The sequence below is a fragment of the Oncorhynchus clarkii genome, chromosome 10, assembly GCF_045791955.1.
Source record: "Oncorhynchus clarkii lewisi isolate Uvic-CL-2024 chromosome 10, UVic_Ocla_1.0, whole genome shotgun sequence".
Taxonomy (NCBI): domain Eukaryota; kingdom Metazoa; phylum Chordata; class Actinopteri; order Salmoniformes; family Salmonidae; genus Oncorhynchus; species Oncorhynchus clarkii.
Window position 1 is genome coordinate 31,781,898 of NC_092156.1, and position 19,414 is coordinate 31,801,311.

The window sequence follows — 19,414 nt, forward strand, 5'->3', positions numbered from 1 at the left end:
CAGACTTTCAGCTCCCTCCAAAGATTTTCAATTGGGTTCAGGTCTAGAGACTGGTTAGGCCACTTCAGGACCTTGAGATGCTTCTTACGGAGCCACTCCTTAGTTGCCCTGGCTGTGTGTTTCGGGTCGTTGTCATGCTGGAAGACCCAGCCACGACCCATCTTCAATGCTCTTACTGAGGGAAGGAGGTTGTTGGCCAAGATCTCGCGATGCATGGCCCCATCCATCCTCCCCTCAATACGGTGCAGTCGTCCTGTCCCCTTTGCAGAAAAGCATCCCCAAAGAATGATGTTTCCACCTCCATGCTTCACGGTTGGGATGGTGTTCTTGGGGTTTTACTCATCCTTCTTCCTCCAAACACAGCGAGTGAAGTTTAGACCAAAAAGCTCTATTTTTGTCTCATCAGACCACATGACCTTCTCCCATTCCTTGGTCATTGGCAAACTTCAGACGGGCCTGGACATGCGCTGGCTTAAGCAGGGGGACCTTGCGTGCACTGCAGGATTTTAATCCATGACGGCGTAGTGTGTTACTAATGGTTTTCTTTGAGACTGTGGTCCCAGCTCTCTTCAGGTCATTGACCAGGTCCTGCCATGTAGTTCTGGGCTGATCCCTCACCTTCCTCATGATCATTGATGCCCCACGAGGTGAGATCTTGCAAGGAGCCCCAGACCGAGGGTGATTGACCGTCATCTTGAACTTATTAAATTTTCTAATAATTGCGCCAACAGTTGTTGCCTTCTCACCAAGCTGCTTGCCTATTGTCCTGTAGCCCATCCCAGCCTTGTGCAGGTCTACAATTCTATCCCTGATGTCCTTACACAGCTCTCTGGTCTTGGCCATTGTGGAGAGGTTTGAGTCTGTTTGATTGAGTGTGTGGACAGGTGTCTTTTATACAGGTAACGAGTTCAAACAGGTGCAGTTAATACAGGTAATGTGGAGAACAGGAGTGATTCTTAAAGAAAAACTAACAGGTCTGTGAGAGCCGGAATTCTTACTGGTTGGTAGGTGATCAAATACTTATGTCATGCAATAGAATGCTAATTAATTACTTAAAAATCATACAATGTGATTTTCTGGATTTTTGTTTATGATTCCGTCTCTCACAGTTGCAGTGTATCTATGCTAAAAATTACAGACCTCTACATGCTTTTTAAGTAGGAAAACCTGCAAAATCGGCAGTGTATCAAATACTTGTTCTCCCCACTGTATGTGTAGGCCTATGTTAGCAAATGTATACAAAAATATAGTGAAACATCACACACAATGTATAAACCTATTTCAATTGGAGCAGGACAACCCTGCTGGAGGTCTGCTGGGTGTAGCAGGGTTCTGTTTCAGCACAGCATTAACACACCAGGATTCAACTTATCAAATCTAAAGAGTTCATAATCAAGTGTGCCATTGCTGGGCTGGAATAGAAGTCTGCTCACCCAGTAGATCAGGGATCAGTGGAGCAAGGTTGGCCACCGCTGGTATGGAGTTTTTTGGTTCACCTGAAATTATGCTTTAGTAATAATAGCTTACATGTTACTACTCAATTATCCATTGTTATTTAGACTAAGATGTCTAATCTTTACATACAAGTTCACATATGTGTACATTTTGAAGCGATGAAATGTTGATTCTTTGAAGTGAAGCGAGTGTTTGAACTTTGATAACAGTTTAACAATTAAAACATGTTGATTAACCACATCACAATCCTGCAATAAAGAAGGGAAAGGGTTCTGTCTCTAACGTGTCGGTGTTGTATTCTAAAATTAGTCTAGTTGTACGATCCTTTTTGTCTAGTTGTAAGATCTCCAATCGGTTTTATTTGATTGTCACTCTCTCTCAGTATATCAGCTCTGTGAATCCAATCTGCAGCTTATCATATGGCATGCATCAATAAGCCTACAGTATGATGACATTACTGGCCTTATGGGCATCTGAAGCAGAGAAAAGCTAAACTAACACATTGTTTACAAGTTAAACTAAACTAAGCTCTCAATTTCAACTGATACCATAACAATAGACAATGTATAGGAGGCCAACCATATTCCAGACGCTGTACATGCCTTTTAAGCACTGACATAATATTCAGTGCCAATCCAATCCTTGTAATTTAGTTACAGTATATGAAAATAAGGAGATGACAATTAGGCTACTGGAGATTAGCATTACAGGTAACATTTAATGAATTTGAGGCAAAATGGCATTTCCCTTATGGACATAGTGATACATAGAGCAACCATGTACTGACTCTGGATAAGCTAGCAACTGGGCTAACACAGCTAACCTTTCAGATCAATAATATGCTTATTCACATTTTTGTTGGCTATATAGTAGCTAGCTAGCTAGTTATACCTAGGTAGTTTACAAGGTTGGCTGACTTTTCTCAAAACGAACCTCATCGTGGCTAGCTACTTGTCCCTCATGCTAGCCTTTACAGCCAAATATCACTTCAGAAAGGTCAAAATATTGATATGGCCAGCATTGTAGACCATTTCTCCCCTCTTGCTGCAGCTTTAGCTCATCTCGAAATAACAGTGAAAGGCTGTGAAAACCAGTGTGCTGCAAAAACGTTATGAAATGTTTTGTCACCAGTGCTTGTTTTGTTGAAAATGTTTAGTCCTCACACACTGTTGCTCCTACAGCACTAATCTGGTGAGCATCTTTGGAGCGCCACCCAAACAAGACATTTGATTGGTTTGACGTGTTGCAAGACGTCACATATTTACGGCGGGTTCTGACCCCTCTTTAGAGGATTTATTCCATGGAACTTCCCCAGGCTTCCCATTTTAGTTCACGAGGAGCCTATAGAGGCTCAGAAACCAGCTAAATAACAATCTGGTTATAGTCTGACTTATCTACCCTTCTCCTAAAATGGTGCACTCTTTCCGCGAGGCTCCATCTAGCCACGCTTATGGGGGGGGGGGTGAATGAGAACACACTCCTGGAGAACAGAGGAGTAGAGAAAATCTGACCACACCCAGTGTGGTGTTTTAGGAATGGAGGAAGGCTAATTACTGTTAGTGGTGTAAAGTAAATGAGGCTGACTGCGAACTCACACTCGTCTCTGCTGTGACCATTGTTTGAATGCAGTGTCTGGTGGTCTCCTCCAGAAGACTGGCTGTGGCTGCGGTGAAGATGGCCCCTCCTCCCTGTGACCCCCCACAGGGCCCTGAGGCCGCGCCTGTCCTCCAGTAGCCCCAGCTCCTCGGCCGAGTGGCACTCCAGCATACTCGTGGCGTAGTCCGGCAGCCCTCCTGCCCCAATCCCCTGGTTCCAGCGTGGGGTGTAGCGGGGCACCTGGGCATCCGACTGGGGCAGTAGTTTACGGTCTCCATTCTGGCTGTAGCAGAGGAGCTGGTGCTTGCCCCCCCGACGGCCAGGACTCCCCTCTGAGCTGACAGAGTCTTTGTTCTGGGCGTACTGCACAATGCGGCTGATCTTCTGGCTAAGGGCCAGCTTCATGCCCTCGTATGGACTGCGGGAGACCTTGGAGCGGGACAGCTTCTGGTTTGCAATGAGGTGGTACTTCTCAAAACACTCCCGGTGGCCCCGTAGGGATTTGGTGTGCAGGAGGGTGGCATGAGACACACCTGGAGGGAGTGAGCAATCAGTTAACGAAGACAGTTACATGTTCTGTTTAGCAATCAATGAAATATGTATATCAAAGCATTGGCTACATTTTTAGGAAACAGAGGACTAAGAACTGAAATTAGGTACTGTTGGCTTTGCTCTTTTTTTCAAATACAAGCCACTAAAGATATATATTTCAGAGATTTTTTCAGTTTGTTCAAGTCATTGGCAGCAGAGAACTGGAAGGAGAGGTGGCCAAAGGAAGAATTGGTTATGGGGGTGACCAGAGAGATATACCTGCTGGAGCGTGTGCTACAGGTGAGTGCTGCTATGGTGACCAGCGAGCTGAGATAAGGTGGGACTTTACCTAGCAGGGTCTTGTAGATGACCTGGAGCCAGTGGGTTTGGCGACGAGTATGAAGCGAGGGCCAGCCAACGAGAGCGTACAGGTTGCAGTGGTGGGTAGTATATGGGGCTTTGGTGACAAAACGGATGGCACTGTGATAGACTGCATCCAATTTATTGAGTAGGGTATTGGAGGCTATTCTGTAAATGACGACGCCGAAGTCGAGGATTGGTAGGATGGTCAGTTTTACAAGGGTATGTTTGGCATGAGTGAAGGATGCTTTGTTGCAAAATAGGAAGCCAATTCTAGATTTAACTTTGGATTGGAGATGTTTGATGTGAGTCTGGAAGGATAGTCTAACCAGACACCTAGGTATTTGTAGTTGTCCACGTATTTTAAGTCAGAACCGTCCAGAGTAGTGATGTTGGACGGGCGGGCACGTGCAGGCAGCGATCGGTTGAAGAGCATGCATTTCGTTTAACTTATATTTAAGAGCAATTGGAGGCCATGGAAGGAGAGTTGTATGGCATTGAAGCTCGTTTGGAGGTTAGTTAACACAGTGTCCAAAGAAGGGCCAGAAGTATACAGAATGGTGTCGTCTGCGTAGAGGTGGATCAGAGACTCACCAGCAGCAAGAGCGACATCATTGACGTACACAGAGAAGAGAGTTGGTCCAAGAATTGAACCCTGTGGCACCCCCATAGACTGCCAGAGGTCCGGACAACAGGCCCTCCGATTTGACACACTGAACTCTGTCTGAGAAATAGTTGGTGAACCAGGCAAGGCAATCATTTGAGAAACCAAGGCTATAGAGTCTGCCGATGAGGATGTGGTGATTGACAGAGTCGAAAGCCTTGGCCAGGTCAATAAATACGGCTGCACAGTATTTTTTCTTATTGATGGCGGTTAAGATATCGTTTAGGACCTTGAGCGTGGCTGAGGTGCACCCATGACCAGCTCTGAAACCAGATTGCATAGCGGAGAAGGTATGGTGGGATTCGAAATGGTCGGTAATCTGTTTGTTGACTTGGCTTTCAAAGACTTTAGAAAGGCAGGGTAGGATAGATATAGGTCTGTAGCAGTTTGGGTCAAGAGTGTCCCCCCCTTTGAAGAGGAGGATGACCGCAGTTGCTTTCCAATCTTTGGGAATCTCAGACGACACGAAAGAGAGGTTGAACAGGATAGTAATAGGGGTTGCAACAATTTCGGCAGATCATTTTAGAAAGGGGCCAGATTGTCTAGCCCGGCTGATTTGTAGGGGTCCAGATTTTGCAGCTCTTTCAGAACATCAGCTGACTGGATTTAGGAGAAGAAGAAATGGGGAAGGCTTGGGTGAGTTGCTGTGGGGTGTGCAGTGCTGTTGACCGGGTAACCAGGTGGAAAGCATGGCCAGCCGTAGAAAAATGCTTCTTGAAATTCTCAATTATAGTGGATTTATCGGTGGTGACAGTGTTTCCTATCCTCAGTGCCGTGGGCAGATGGGAGGAGGTGTACTTATTCTCCATGGACTTTACAGTGTCCCAGAATGTTTTTGAGTTAGTGTTGCAGGAAGCAAATTTCAGCTTGAAAAAGCTAGCCTTGGCTTTTCTAACTGCCTGTGTATATTGGTTTCTAGCTTCCCTGAAAAGTTGCATATCACGCGGGCTGTTCGATGCTAATGCAGAACGTCATAGGATGTTTGTGTGTTGGTTAAGGGCAGTCAGGTCTGGAGAGAACCAAGGGCTATATCTGTTCCTGGTTCTAAATTTATTGAATGGGGCATGCGTATTTAAGATGGTGAGGAAGGCAGACATGATTCTACTAATTATCTGCTCAACAAGATCTTAACTAGCTGAATCAGATATGCTAAATTAGGGTTGGACCGAAAACCTACAGGACAGTAGATCTCCAGGAAAAGCGTTGGGCAGCCCTGGTCTTGGGGATAATGGGCTTCTGAACCAGGGAGAGAGCAGAGCTGGGAGAGATTTACCCATCTTAAATGGACAGATACCCACTAGGCTGAATTTTGTCTCACAATCTACTCAATATCTAAAATGGCTTTTCAAAAATAGGCCAACACTACATTTTAGATTCACAGAATTTGTAAAATAAGACCAGAGTCAAGTAGGCTACCATCTTTGCAAAAATAAAAAGCTTTGACCCTCCTTTTTAAGGACATTACTTAAATCCTTCTGAAGAATCTCATTGAGTAACTATTTAAGAGAAGTTGCTCTGCTGTGGTGTGTGCGCTCCAGAGTGAGGGTATTTGAGTCATAATAACAACAGAGCCTCCAGCTTCCTCAGAGGGAGAGGATCACCTGGGATACCACAACATTTCCTAAACTCAGACTGCAAGAGGTCATTCACTCTCTAACCCACTTAACACAGAAGAAATGCAGGAGAATTTACCACATATACCACACCCAAAGTAAACTTATTTTTTTTTTTTTAACTCACCTTAAAGTAACCTGGGGGCAGTGTTGTGGACTGACAATGGTGTAAACACTGAATGCAGTGTGTGAGAACAAGTTAGCAAGCAAGCAAGCTAGTGGGTGTGTTTGTACAAGCATTGTCTTCAGTCTTTTTCCTCCTGGCCTACATTTCTATCACGCAGACAGACATGCTGGAACATGAAACTAGGGGATTAGTCAACATCAAGACACAGTGAGAGGCAGTAAAGCGGATGCTCGTTAGGTAGGTTCACCGCAAACACACCTCTAGGAAAGAGATGAGATGTAAAATGGCATACGGCCACCAAATGACTAGCCTATTGCACTAGGCCTATACAATAACTCTAAATATGCAGAGTGAGAATTCAGTCCATATCAGTCATCAGAAAACATTAGCCTCAACTTTAAGAAATTATTTTTTTTAAAGTGAGAGCGCAAACTAAATCAGGTCAACATGATCAGGCCATTTCCTGGTGTGTTACATTAATGTCAGGGCCAACAACAGGAAGACACACTTAACTAAAGCCATATACCAGACAAAGAGGAAGACCTTCAGCCAGCCTAGCTCACTTGCACGCACAGCGAGCAGCTTGGCTGCCTGTAACAAAATATAGAGAAAAGCAAACAGGAAAGCATCAAGTTGTTCAACGCCGTAAGATTTAAGACACAATAGCTGACTTGCTTGTTTTAAACCAACCCCATGACACACAAGGCAAAGTAGAAAAAAATAAACAAGCATACTGTGTTTAAGAACAATTTGGCCTATACAATCATTCTGTGTGTGTCTGTGTCTGTGTGTGTGTGTGTGTGTACCTTGAGCACTGAGAGACAGCTCTGTGGTGGATTAGTTTTATATACTTGAGGCTTGGAAAGCTGACCTGGGACAGTGTTGTGTCTGTCGCTGGCTACAGAACATTCCTTAAAAACCCAACCTGCTCAGCAGTTACCAGGGTCTCCATAAGCCACCCAGACAAGAGCAATGCCTTAAGCCCAATCAGATAAATTAGGCATTGACTACTGACGGGTCTGTCCCACTTAAATTTAAAAATAAAATAAATAACAGTCAAATCACAGGCCCACAACCAGAGCAGTGTACCAGCCCAGAGCTAAGCAGCTTAGCAGCTATGGATATTGGCTAGCAATACTTTGTCACACAAACACCATTCAGCGGTGAGTAAACGACTCAGACAGTGGCAGTCAACTCGTCAGGGAAATAAGCAGCAGCATAACACTGCAGCTGATGAGCAACAAGCTTGTGTGAACACAGAACACTGGCCTGTGAATCATCCTTTTGTTAGCTTTAGCACATCTCCGGTTCAAGCCATTTACCTGGCCTTCAGAGAAACAAAGCCACAGAGCAGCCTCATCATCCAAGCATTGTGCAAAACATTCACCATGCCGTCAGACTCCTGTTTTGAATGGTGTCTGAGCAAAAGCATAGATAGCAGAGGAACGATCAGTGAGTAACTCCTGTTTGGATTGAACGCTGTCTAAGTAAAAGCTAAAAAGGAACCATATTTAGGGCAGGTAAATATTACATGAGGAATGATCTGTCATCATGCTATATGGTGAGTAAGAAACTCCAACCCGAAATGCTACAGCTAATCCCAGAGGCTAAGAAAGCAGAGAGAGACATGATCCAATCAGAATGCAGAATTCTGTGTTTTTACACACTGGATTTATTTATTTAACACAGGAAAAAAAATGTTGCATTCTGAAAAACGCAGGTGTACTGACCATGACACTCAATGTTAATATTTAAAATAGACTCGCTGTGGTTATTCGAAAAGTTTCATCCAAAACACACTGTCTCTGCGGCAGTGCGGGACAGGAGTGTGTGGCGGAAGATATTGTCAGTGGCATTTTCGTTGCTAGGTACTGTATGTTTAAACCGCTGGTTTCTGGAAAAATTCTGGAAAAAAAAGCTTGAATAATTGGAATGGCTAGCCAACAAACAATGACAAGTCAATTAACACAACCAAAAACTATAAAAAGGTTCTTTAACACCTCCGCAAATTGAAATGAAAGTGAGGCAGAGTGCGACAGACGGAGACTGTGAACGAGAAAGTGACAGAGATCGCAGCAACAGAAACAGCTAGGGTAGAAGAGAATGCTGTAGCTAATGCTAATCTCCCAAAGAAAAGGAAAAAGTAGTACATGTTTAAGTGAGAAGTGTGGGAAAAAAATAATTCCTTCACCACAGGCTGCGCAACCTATTAGAAAAGTGCATAAAAACACCATGCAGATCGACCACAGGGATGCAGTATTGCTTCAGACCGTAAATGTTTTGTAGTAACATTGGAAGAGGCAGAAAAGTAAACAGACGACTCCAAAACTGTGCAACTTCGGACTGTATACTGTACGGCAAAAGAGGAAATAGCAGACAGCAAGTTTCCAGTGTTGATAGAGCTACAAAAATAAAAAAGCGTCTGCCCTGCCATTCAGTCGAGTACCACCTACACACATCACTTCAGCATTGCGCAAATGCAAAATGCCATCGGTCAAACTAACTGAGAAGGGTATTCAGGAAATACAACAGAGTCCGTAAGTTGGAATAATCAGAGTTAAAATCTGTGACAGTTGCAGTCAAGAAGAAACTTGTGATGTTTGTGAGGTATGTGCATGAGGGCCAGGCGAAGACTGTTCTTAGCAAATGTAATGATACCGCATGGAGATGCCAAAACAAATCACAAATGCTGTCCTAGCAACATTCCAATCAAAGGTTATCGATTTAAAAAATGTGGTGGGACTGGGCAGCGACAGGTCAAGTGTCATGACTGGAAAAGGCACAGGGGTGGGTCAGAGAATGCGGGAGAGAAATCTGTACCAGCTCAAAGTGCACTGCGGTGCACATCGTGTTGCACTTGTGTCCTCCCACGCATCAAAAGGCACAGAAAATTGCCTGACAGCTTCACAGCAATAACCCATTTCTTGCTGGATTTGCTTCCAATCGTGGACAAACTGAACCTGTTTTCCATAAATAAAGTGTGTCTCTTGCACACATCAAGCCGATGGTTGCGGCAACCAGGACCGCCCATATACCTCAGACAACATGGGCGTGTATGAGCAACAGCTCATAGATGAGACTGCTGCCAACCCCGGTTACTACAAAAGCCACAAACTCCTCTTCAGCGGGGATGGCAAAGTGTGCACGCAAAGACTCGCACCTGATCAACAGCCTTAATGATAGATTTGCAGAAGATGATCTAAGACATCTCTCTTGCATGGAAAAACTTTTAAACTCTGCCAATCTACCCAACAATGACCGAGACCTTACCCAGCACGGAGCTCCTGAACTCGACTCGTCTATGCAAGATCTACATATATATTCTACCGATGTCCTGTGGCATTAATTTACCCAGGTCAAATGTGTTTATACTAAAATGTCTTGGTTTAATTTATTAATATTGCGATGAATACAGTTTTGTGCATTCTGTTTTTTCCCCCCATGTGCCTCACTCACAGCCTCCATCCCCTCCCATTGGAGCAGTTTCCACAATTCCCGCTGTAATTGTTACATCAACATTCAGCTATAAAATATTTTTGTTTAATAGGCAATGTTTAATAATATTATGATGAATTCATGTTTAATATATGGGTTTGTGCACTCCATCTTATTTATTTCCCCTATGCCACACAGACACCATCCCCTCCCATTGGAACAGTTTCCACAATTGTTACATCAACATCAACATTGCATGTACCGGTTTCCTCCAGCATCTTCACAGGGTCCTTTGCTGTTGTTCTGGGATTGATTTGCACTTTTCACACCAAAGTACGTTCATCTCTAGGAGACCGAACGAGTCTCCTTCCTGAGCGGTATGACTGCTACGTGGTCCCATGGTGTTTATACTTGCGTACTATTGTTTGTACAGATGAACATGGTACCTTCAGGCGTTTGGAAATTGCTCCCAAGGATGAACCAGACCTGTGGAGGTCTACAAAAAAAAGTCTGAGGTCTTGGCTGATTTCTTTTGATTAACCCATGATGTCAAGCAGAGAGGCACTGAGTTTGAAGGTAGGCCTTGAAATATATACACACCTCCAATTGACTCAAATGATGTCAATTAGCCTATCAGAAGCTTCTAAAGCCATGACATAATTTTCTGGAATTTTCCAAGCTGTTTAAAAGGCACAGTCAACTTAGTGTTTATAAACTTCTGACTCACTGGAATTGTGATAGTGAATTATAAGTGAAATAATCTGTCTTAACAATTGTTGGACAAATTACTTGTGTCATGCACAAAGTAGATGTCCTAACCGACTTGCCAAAACTATAGTTTGTTAACAAAAAAAGTGTTGGGGGGGGGGGGGGAAGAGTGGTTAAAAAACATGTTTTAATGACTCCAACCTAAGTGTATGTAAACATCTGACTTCAACTGTATGTGGTAGTGGAGTAGGAGCCTGAGGGCCCCAGGAATGGGGATCCATAATAAGACAAATATAATAAGGCAAATGTCGACAAGAATGTGGTAAAAAAATGTGGCTGTTAGAAAGGGGACCATAAACATTTTCCAATTCCTTTTTCAGGCAACATACCGCATATCCTATGTGAATTAGGTATTAGTAATACACTCCCTTGGTCCCAAAGAATCAGACTATGCCCATAATGACAAGCTATAGGTAACTGCTTTCCTTTCTGCATATTGTTTCACTCAAACCTGTTTGTGTCTGTGTGTAGGCCAACATTAGGCAAGGACATTAGATCCTTGACACATTTTCGGAGTTGTCGGGGTAGGAGGTTGGTAGTGAAAAATGGTGCAGGGGTCATGGTGATATGTCTAAATAGAGCTTGCATGGCTGTCAAGAGAGCTAAACCTGGAGAACAGACAGAACACACGTGTGTACAGTACACCATACACACTTTAGTCCTGCTGCTACACTACTAAGTGGTGGAGGGGGAAGATGAGACTTTTAACCAGTAGGGGTGAACAGAAACTACTTGTTAATACAGTGAGTTAAGCAGTTATTACCTTTTTAAATTCTGTTGCATTGCCTTCATATAAACTGAGTATGCAAAACATGCTCTTTCCATGAAATAGACTGACCAGGTGAAACTATGAGCCCTTATTGATGTCACTTGTTAAATCCACAGGTTAAAACCTTTCTGGCACAGGCGTTCCGCTAGCGAACCACCTCGACAACATCCGGTGAAATTGCAGAGCGCCAAACTCAAAATACAGAAATAGTTATAATAAACATTCATAAAAAATACAAGTGTTATACGTCGGCTTAAAGATGAACTTCTTGTTAATCCAGCCGCTTTGTCAGATTTCAGAAACCCTTTACGGCGAAAGCATACCATGCGATTACCTGAGGACAGTGTCCCGCATACAAAATCATGAAAAACATTTTCCAACCAGAAAGTCAGAAATAGCGATAAAATAAATCGCTTACCTTTGAAGATCATCTTTTTGCAATCCCAAAGGTCTCAGTTACACAATGAATGGTCATTTTGTTCGATAAAGTCCTTCTTTATATCTCAAAAAGTTGGTGTGTTTGATTCAGAAATACACCGGTTACAACTCGCCGAAAATGACTACAAAGTATCTAATAAGTTACCTGTAAACTTGGTCCAAACATTTCAAACAACGTTTCTAATCCAACCTCAGGTACCCTAAAATGTAAATAATCGATCAAATTTAAGACGGAATAAACTGTTCCCAATACCGGAGAAAAACAGGGTGCACGCTCTCATTTACGAGCACCAAAAGACCTGAGTGACACTTAGAAAGAACACAACTACTTCTTAATTTAAATTTTAAAAAACATTGAAGAATTTCTAAAGACTGTTGACATTAGTGGAATCTGGGTCCTAATAATTTGGCTTCCCCATAGAAAAGCATTGGAAATCCTGGATGGATTGTCCTCAGGGTTTTGCCTGCCAAATCAGTTCTGTTATACTCGCATAGATTATTTTAACAGTTTTAGAAACTTGAGTGTTTTCTATCCAATACTACCATGCATATGCATATCCTGGCTTCTGGTAGTAGGTGCCAGGGTATGGTAGTAGGTGCCAGGCACACCGGTTTGAGTGTCAAGAACTGTAACGCTGCTGGGTTTTTCACACTCAACAGTGTATCAAGAATGGTCCACCACACAACATGACACAACTGTGGCAAGTAATGGAGTCAACATGGGCCAGGATCCCTGTGGAATGCTTTCAACATCTTGTAGAGTCCATGCCCAGATGAACTGAGGCTGTTCTGAGGGCAAAAGGAGAAGCAACTCAATGTTCTTAAGGTGTTCCTTACATTTGGTATACTCAGTGTATATGGCTATATATTTAGGCAGGTCAATCTAGATAGAGCTGAACAGCATATGGTGCAAATTATTAATGAATTAGCCTAAATATTACTGTATTCCCAAAACATAGGCCTATTAATGCTTTCATAAAGGCCTTTTGTCCAAAACTGGAATTAGCGCTGAAAGCTGTAGATTACTTGACCACTCCAAAATAAATACCCCAAATGCCAAAACTGAAAGCCATTTGTGCTCAGTGGGGGGTGGAATAGTGGCTCTGGGATCAGCTATAGCAAAGTCAGCACGTTTCTCTATCTCCAACACCCCTGTTCAGATCGGCTACACGGAGCTGCCAGGCTTGCCACAGCCCTTAACATAATCAGAGCTGTTTGCACCTCGAGGTGAGGAGTTCAGCCACAATGAGCAGGCCGTTTAGACCAGAGAGCAGCACAATGACCCCCAACAGCAGCACAGTGGCAGCTTCAACTTCATCATTCCACTGCATTGTGTCTGACTCAGATCTGCTGAGCCCCTCTCTTCATTCTCTGGAATTTCCCCCTGCCCTTTTTCATTCTCATGATGCCAGCTGTGTGCGACTGTGTAACGTCACTAGCCTCAGCAAAAATTAAATCTCCGTTATGTAACGGAATGAAGTGGAAGGAATGCTGCGGTTTGCCTTGGACCGAATCCGGCTGCTGTTCATCTGAACCGCAGTCTGCTATGGTCTTTGAGAGAAGAGAATGAGGTCACATCACACCTGTGTGATAGACAGGAGGACAGGACACATAACAGCCCTCAGGTTAGATAGGGGGACTCTGGAGGTGGTTACGCTGTCTTAACAGCCTGAGGCCTGTCAGCTCCAGGGAAAAACAATCTCTGGTGTGAAACTGATGTATTCTGACTCAAGAGCATCAGGTTAAATCTTCAAATAATATTGGATGTCTTCTGAAACAGCCCCAAGAGTCGCATTAGAGTTGAAAAATCTGCATTTAGATAATGCAGACCATCAGAAAATCTGTGTTTTAATTGATTTCACCTGTACTTTATATTGATAGTGAACCGTGTTTTTTTTTGCTTTAGAGTGATCAGGGGCATGCAACTATAGTTTTTCAGAAAATACATTAGTGCAACATTCGGCAGAAAACAACATTTCATCAGATGACAACAGAACTGCAATTTGGCTAGCAGCCGCACAAGTAAATTCACTTTTTTTTGTTTAGAAAGAACGCAGCTAGCTATATTTCCTAATGTTTTGCTTGAAGTTAATATAGCATTTTACCAGAGAAAAGTAAGCTACATAGAGAAATGTACAGGCGAAAAGTAGCTACACATCAGTCAGAGCTAGGGCTCGAAATGAAGGGTGTCCTGTCGTCAAAACAGAATTTGGGACAGTTGAGGGACGTGGTTCCATACTAAAATGTTTAAACACAAAGACGAGGCTGATGAAACAGATCAAAACATTTAGCTTAAAAGTTGATAAACTATGATTAACTCACATTACAAGCGCATCAATGTGTTCACTCGTCTCAGCCATATGAGTGAATATTACAAAATGCTATTACGGGAGAACATTTCTAAAACGCGCACCCGATGCGAGCAGTTTTTAATAATGTAACAGACCTAATGGTTGAAACTTACAAAGAGTGAATATCTGAAGATGCAACAATAGGATTGTGCCTTAATGCTTTTGGACAGTAGAATAATACATTCTGGTTTCAATGGCATATCAGGAAATCTTAAAGAATTTGCTTTTTTTTTTTTTTTATCTGCTTTTATCTATTTTGGCTGTAGGCTATTAAAAGCAAGAGAAGATAAACTACGTAAAACATCCAGGTTTCAAACAATGATATGGCTGACTAGACATCACATATGTAATTATTTATGTTATGGAAATGTATAATATTAGAATATCATTCCAATGTTGGGAAAATAGGCCTATTAGAATGCACATTTTACTATCTCCCAGTCTGTGTGTGAGCTGAGGTTGCGTGTGCCTGGAGTTGCTGTGGTATTTGCATTGTCTGTAGTCTATGGCTAGTTACTATGGTTTTCTAAAGAATATGGTAATCTCTCCCTGGCCACGAACCGAATGCACACTGTAAAATGTGTAAATGATTTTGGCCTCCCGCTGCAACACTGCCTGGCTGGGGCTGTGTGTGCGCACGTGAAGAGCTGAGTGACAGATACATTTTTAGAAGGCATAAAAGTTAGTTAAATTTACTTGAAACGAAAGTCAACTGAAGTGAGACTTTGTTTTGTTCACAAGCTAGGTTGTTTTTTTTGAGTTTCAACTGCTAGGGAAGAGAAGCAACGTGGATACTAGTCAGACTCATGTTTGTGCCTGTGAGATTGACTTGTTTCCCCGCTAACCTCCCAATTTTTGTCTCATCTGTGATATTTTGGTTAAAAGACCCCGATCACAAAAAAATGAAATTAAACAATATACCACATTACGTCTTACTTGTAATTATGGATGCACAATATATTGGTGAACATATCGGAATCAGACGATATTAGCTAAAAATGCATAGGTACATGACGTAATGACGTCACGTAGCATTCCTAACCTAGCCCACAATGTCTGCTGTGTGGATCGAGCAGTCAACAAGTCGAGCAGTCATTTGAAAGAGTAAGAACATTTCAGCGAGACAACTCAAAAGGTTAAAGCCAAGATAACGGAATTCATTTCCCTAGACAATCAACCGTTCTCTGTTGTGGGTGATGTTGGCTTTCATCAACTGGTCGAGCACCGGTACACACTACCAAGTACGCTATTGTTCAGATGTTGCCCTACTGGAGTTACACAGTAATAGCGTCACTGCTATTAACTTATTTGCGATAGGGGGCAGCATTTTCACTTTTGGATGAATAGCATACCCAGAGTGAACTGCCTCCTACTCAGTCCCAGATGCTAATATGTGCATATTATTATTAGTATTGGATCGAAAACACTGAAGTTTCTAAAACTGTTTGAATGATGTCTGAGTATAACAGAACTTTATATGGCAGGCAAAAACCAGAGAAAAAATCCAAACAGGAAGTGGGAAATCTAAGGTTTGTAGTTTTTGAACTCACCCCTATCGAATACACAGTGGGATATGGGTTATTTTGCACTTCCTAAGGCTTCCACTAGATGTCAACCGTCTTTAGAACGTTGTTTCAGGCTTCTCGTGTGAAGGGGGGCCGGATGGGAAATGTTTGACTAAGGGGCCTGCCAGCAATCTTGTTCTCAGTCATGCGTATTTCACATGTGAGGTATCTCTCATTCCATTGCTTTTTTACAGACAATGGAATTCTCCCGGTTGGAACATTATTGAACATTTATGATAAAAACATCCTAAAGATTGATTCTATACTTAGTTTGACAAGTTTCTTCGACCTGTAATATAACTAACTTTTTGTCCGACTGGAGCTGAACGCAATTTTGGATTTGTTTACCAAACGCCCTAACAAACGAAGCTATTTGGACATAAATTGACAAATGGACATTATCGAACAAAACAAGCATTTATTGTGGAACTGCGATTCCCTGGGAGTGCATTTTGATGAAGATTATTAAAGGTAAGTGAATATTTATAATGCTATTTATGACTAATGTTGACTACCCAACATGGCGGATATTTCTCTGGCTGTTTTGGGGTCTGAGCGCCGTTCTCATATTATGCTTTTTCTGTAATTATTATAATTTTTTTTAATCTGACAGAGCGGTTGAATTAAGGGGAAGTGTATCTAAAGTTCCATGCATAACACTTGAATTTATCAACATTTATAATGAGTATTTCTGTGAATTCATGTGGCTCTCTGCAATTTCACTGCATGTTTTGGAACTACTGAACATAACACGCCAATGTAAAATCAGATTTTTCGATATAAATATGAACTTCACCGAACAAAACATACATATATTGTGTAACATGAAGTCCTATGAGTGTCATCTGATGAAGATCAAAGGTTAGTGATTCATTTTCTCTCTATTTGTGCTTTTTGTGACTCCTCTTTGGCTGGAAAAATGGCTGGGTTTTTCTGTGAGTTGGTGGTGACCTAACAATCGTTTGTGGAGCTTTCGCTGTAAAGCATTTTTTAAATCAGACACTGTGGCTGGATTAAAGAGAATTTGATCTTTAAAATGGTGCCAGGTTAACTTCATGGCATACATATGTCATGACGTTGGCCTGGAGGTAGGTTTATGACAGTCATAAATACCTCCTCCCCCCTTTTTCCTCCCTCTACCCTACTGATGTGACATTTGAAAATCCCTTGGTTAACAGAGATTCTGGAAACATCAGAAGGTGGAGGGAAATGAACTATATTCTGGTAATCTGACCAATTGAACATATGCGGTGGTACTGTCAGTTTGGTTGTCATCTGAAACATTCATCAATGATAGGATGACCAACTCTACAGTGGAAAGTCTGCACAGTGTAGTTATCGGATTCACATGGAATTGTGGTTCAATTTAAATGCTTGAATATAAAATGACTGGTGAAGAGCTGAAAAGTAATTTTAGCTTCCAAATGAGAGAATTGGGTTTTCACAAGGTTAGGGCTCTGCTCAATCAGTGGCCCGTCCCTGTGAAGAGACATGGGTTATAAAACTTTTCAAACACACCCTTCTCGCTCCACTATATAAAGCCTTGACGAAAATGTAACCTCCTGTTCCAAGTACGCGAGGTCTGCAGCCTCTGCGTTAAAAGGACTAACATGTCAACTACAGAACTAAGCCAACCACAGCGTGAGCTTTGGTTGCGAATGGTATGAACTTTGAACTCTTATTCACTACAGAAGTGATCCCTCTAGCCGTTGAGTTAGCAACAGCAGCTGCAAACGCGGGCTAGGAAAGAACAGACGGAGTATTCCGTCTACCACACAACGATGTTACTACAACGTATCCAATTGACCACCGGAGACATTCTTCAAAGGACAGAGGACTCGGTTTGGCAACACGGCCTTCCATCTACCACCAACCTACCGAAGCGCAGCTCAGAGTAAATATTTATTGCATTTTTGGTGGTAATTTAGAATGCATAAGATACTGTATTTACGATAGAACAGCTTCTCCCTTTGTCCCTCAGTCTTCTCGCTCTTTCACTCAAACCCAGCCCCTTTTCTTGTGTGTAACCAGCTGTCATATCTGTTCCGCCCGCTAGGGACGTGTTCCTTTATGACGCTATTTGTAATCAAGGTATAATTCATTGTGTATATGTAATTCTGTGTGATTAGTTAGGTATTTAGTAAATAAATAAACCCAATTTTGCATTGCTGATTCAACTTGTTAGCCAGGGTTCGTGAAGATAACCAAGAATTTAAAACTTTCAGATGAGACAATTAAAAGGTGACGATTAATATTGACTGCTATTGATGTAAAATATGACTAGGTCTTTAAGAGTTTATTCGGAAGATAACAGCTCTATAAATATTATTTTGTGGTGCCCGACTCTATAGTTAATTACATTTACATGATTAGCACAATCATGTAATATTAATTATGGAGAAATTATTTTATAGAATAGCATGTCATATCACTTAATCCGGCATAGCCAGACACGACACATACTAAGGAACGTCCGGGTTTTTGCGTGTCAAAATAAATACAGTAGCACTGTCAAAGCTGTAGAAAAAGTCTGCAAACAAGCAAACACCGGCTACAAACTATGTGCTTACAATACTGCGTTGGTAATAAAGCATAATTTGTTCGCCAGCAACTTCTGGGGTAGCTTGGTACCTAGCTAACACCAATACAACCAGCCTGAAAACAATGACCAGTAGAACCTGCAGTCATTTTCATTATTCTTAGCAATGATTTAGGAATCCTTGTGAGTAAGTATTAGCTAGGTTGCCACTTGTTGTTCGCCTATTGAAATTGAACTTCAGTTTATGAAAATAAATAGCTAGCCAGCTACTTAAACCTGTTGCCCAAAGCTAATGTTATCAGCAGCCAGCTAGCTTCTTCTGGCTAGTGAGGCTCGACCGGACCGGGTTGTGTGTTTGCCTTCAAAATAAAAGTATGTCATTGACAGTGATGAAAATGAATACAAATAGTAGAATTATGCCATACTTTTATTTTGAAGGCTAACAGCAAAGTCCACTATTGTGGCTAATCCTTATTTGGCTAGCTTCACAGATGGGCCCAACCATCATTAAGCAAATAAGAACCATCTTTTAAATTAGGATTATTTTAGATGACACCTAGCTATATAGTTAGCTAGCTAACTTTAGTTACTAAAACAGATTGTGTCGTTTTGCTATGTTTTTGGGGAAGAACATTGTTTGCATCCATGAGCTAGCTAGCTTTTTTTTAATGACCAGCACTGTTGGAGTGTGAGAACTTTACCAGTATCATAGCACACGTATCGATGAATTGTTGTGGCATATGAAATACGAGTGATAGTGTAACCAATGTGTAATAATTACGTTTAAAAATTTTATGAACGCGTTAAATTATTATGTGACGTGCAGTCATATTCAGGTCCTGATTGGTCAAATAGTGTTATTTGATGTGAATCTTTTTTGACAAGCATCGATCCACGTGTCCTTTGGACACTTAACTAACCTCCAGATGAGCTTCAATGCCATACAACACTCCTTCTGTGGCCTCCAACTGCTCTTAAATGCAAGCTCTTCAACCGATCGCTGCCCACACGTGCCCGCCCACCCAGCATCACTACTCTGGGCGATTCTGACTTAGGTATTTGTAATTGTCCACATATTCTAGGTGTCGGGTTAGATCGTAAACTCTCCTTCCAGACTCACATTAAGCATCTCCAATCCAAAATTACATCTAGAATCAGCTTCATATTTCGCAACAAAGCATCCTTCACTCATGCTGCCAAACA

The 19,414-nt window shown here is 42.1% G+C and overlaps 1 protein-coding gene across 4 annotated transcripts in view; it reads right to left on the bottom strand.

Annotated features, from left to right (window-relative positions):
* LOC139418266 (protein EURL homolog) overlaps positions 1-19,414 on the bottom strand; it is a 53,440-nt gene that overhangs the window by 14,900 nt on the left and 19,126 nt on the right. For all 4 annotated transcript variants that reach the window (XM_071167594.1, XM_071167596.1, XM_071167597.1 and 1 more), the window contains exon 3: positions 3,051-3,584. In XM_071167594.1, coding sequence (XP_071023695.1) covers positions 3,051-3,584 — 534 coding nt within the window. The remainder of the gene's footprint in view (positions 1-3,050; positions 3,585-19,414) is intronic.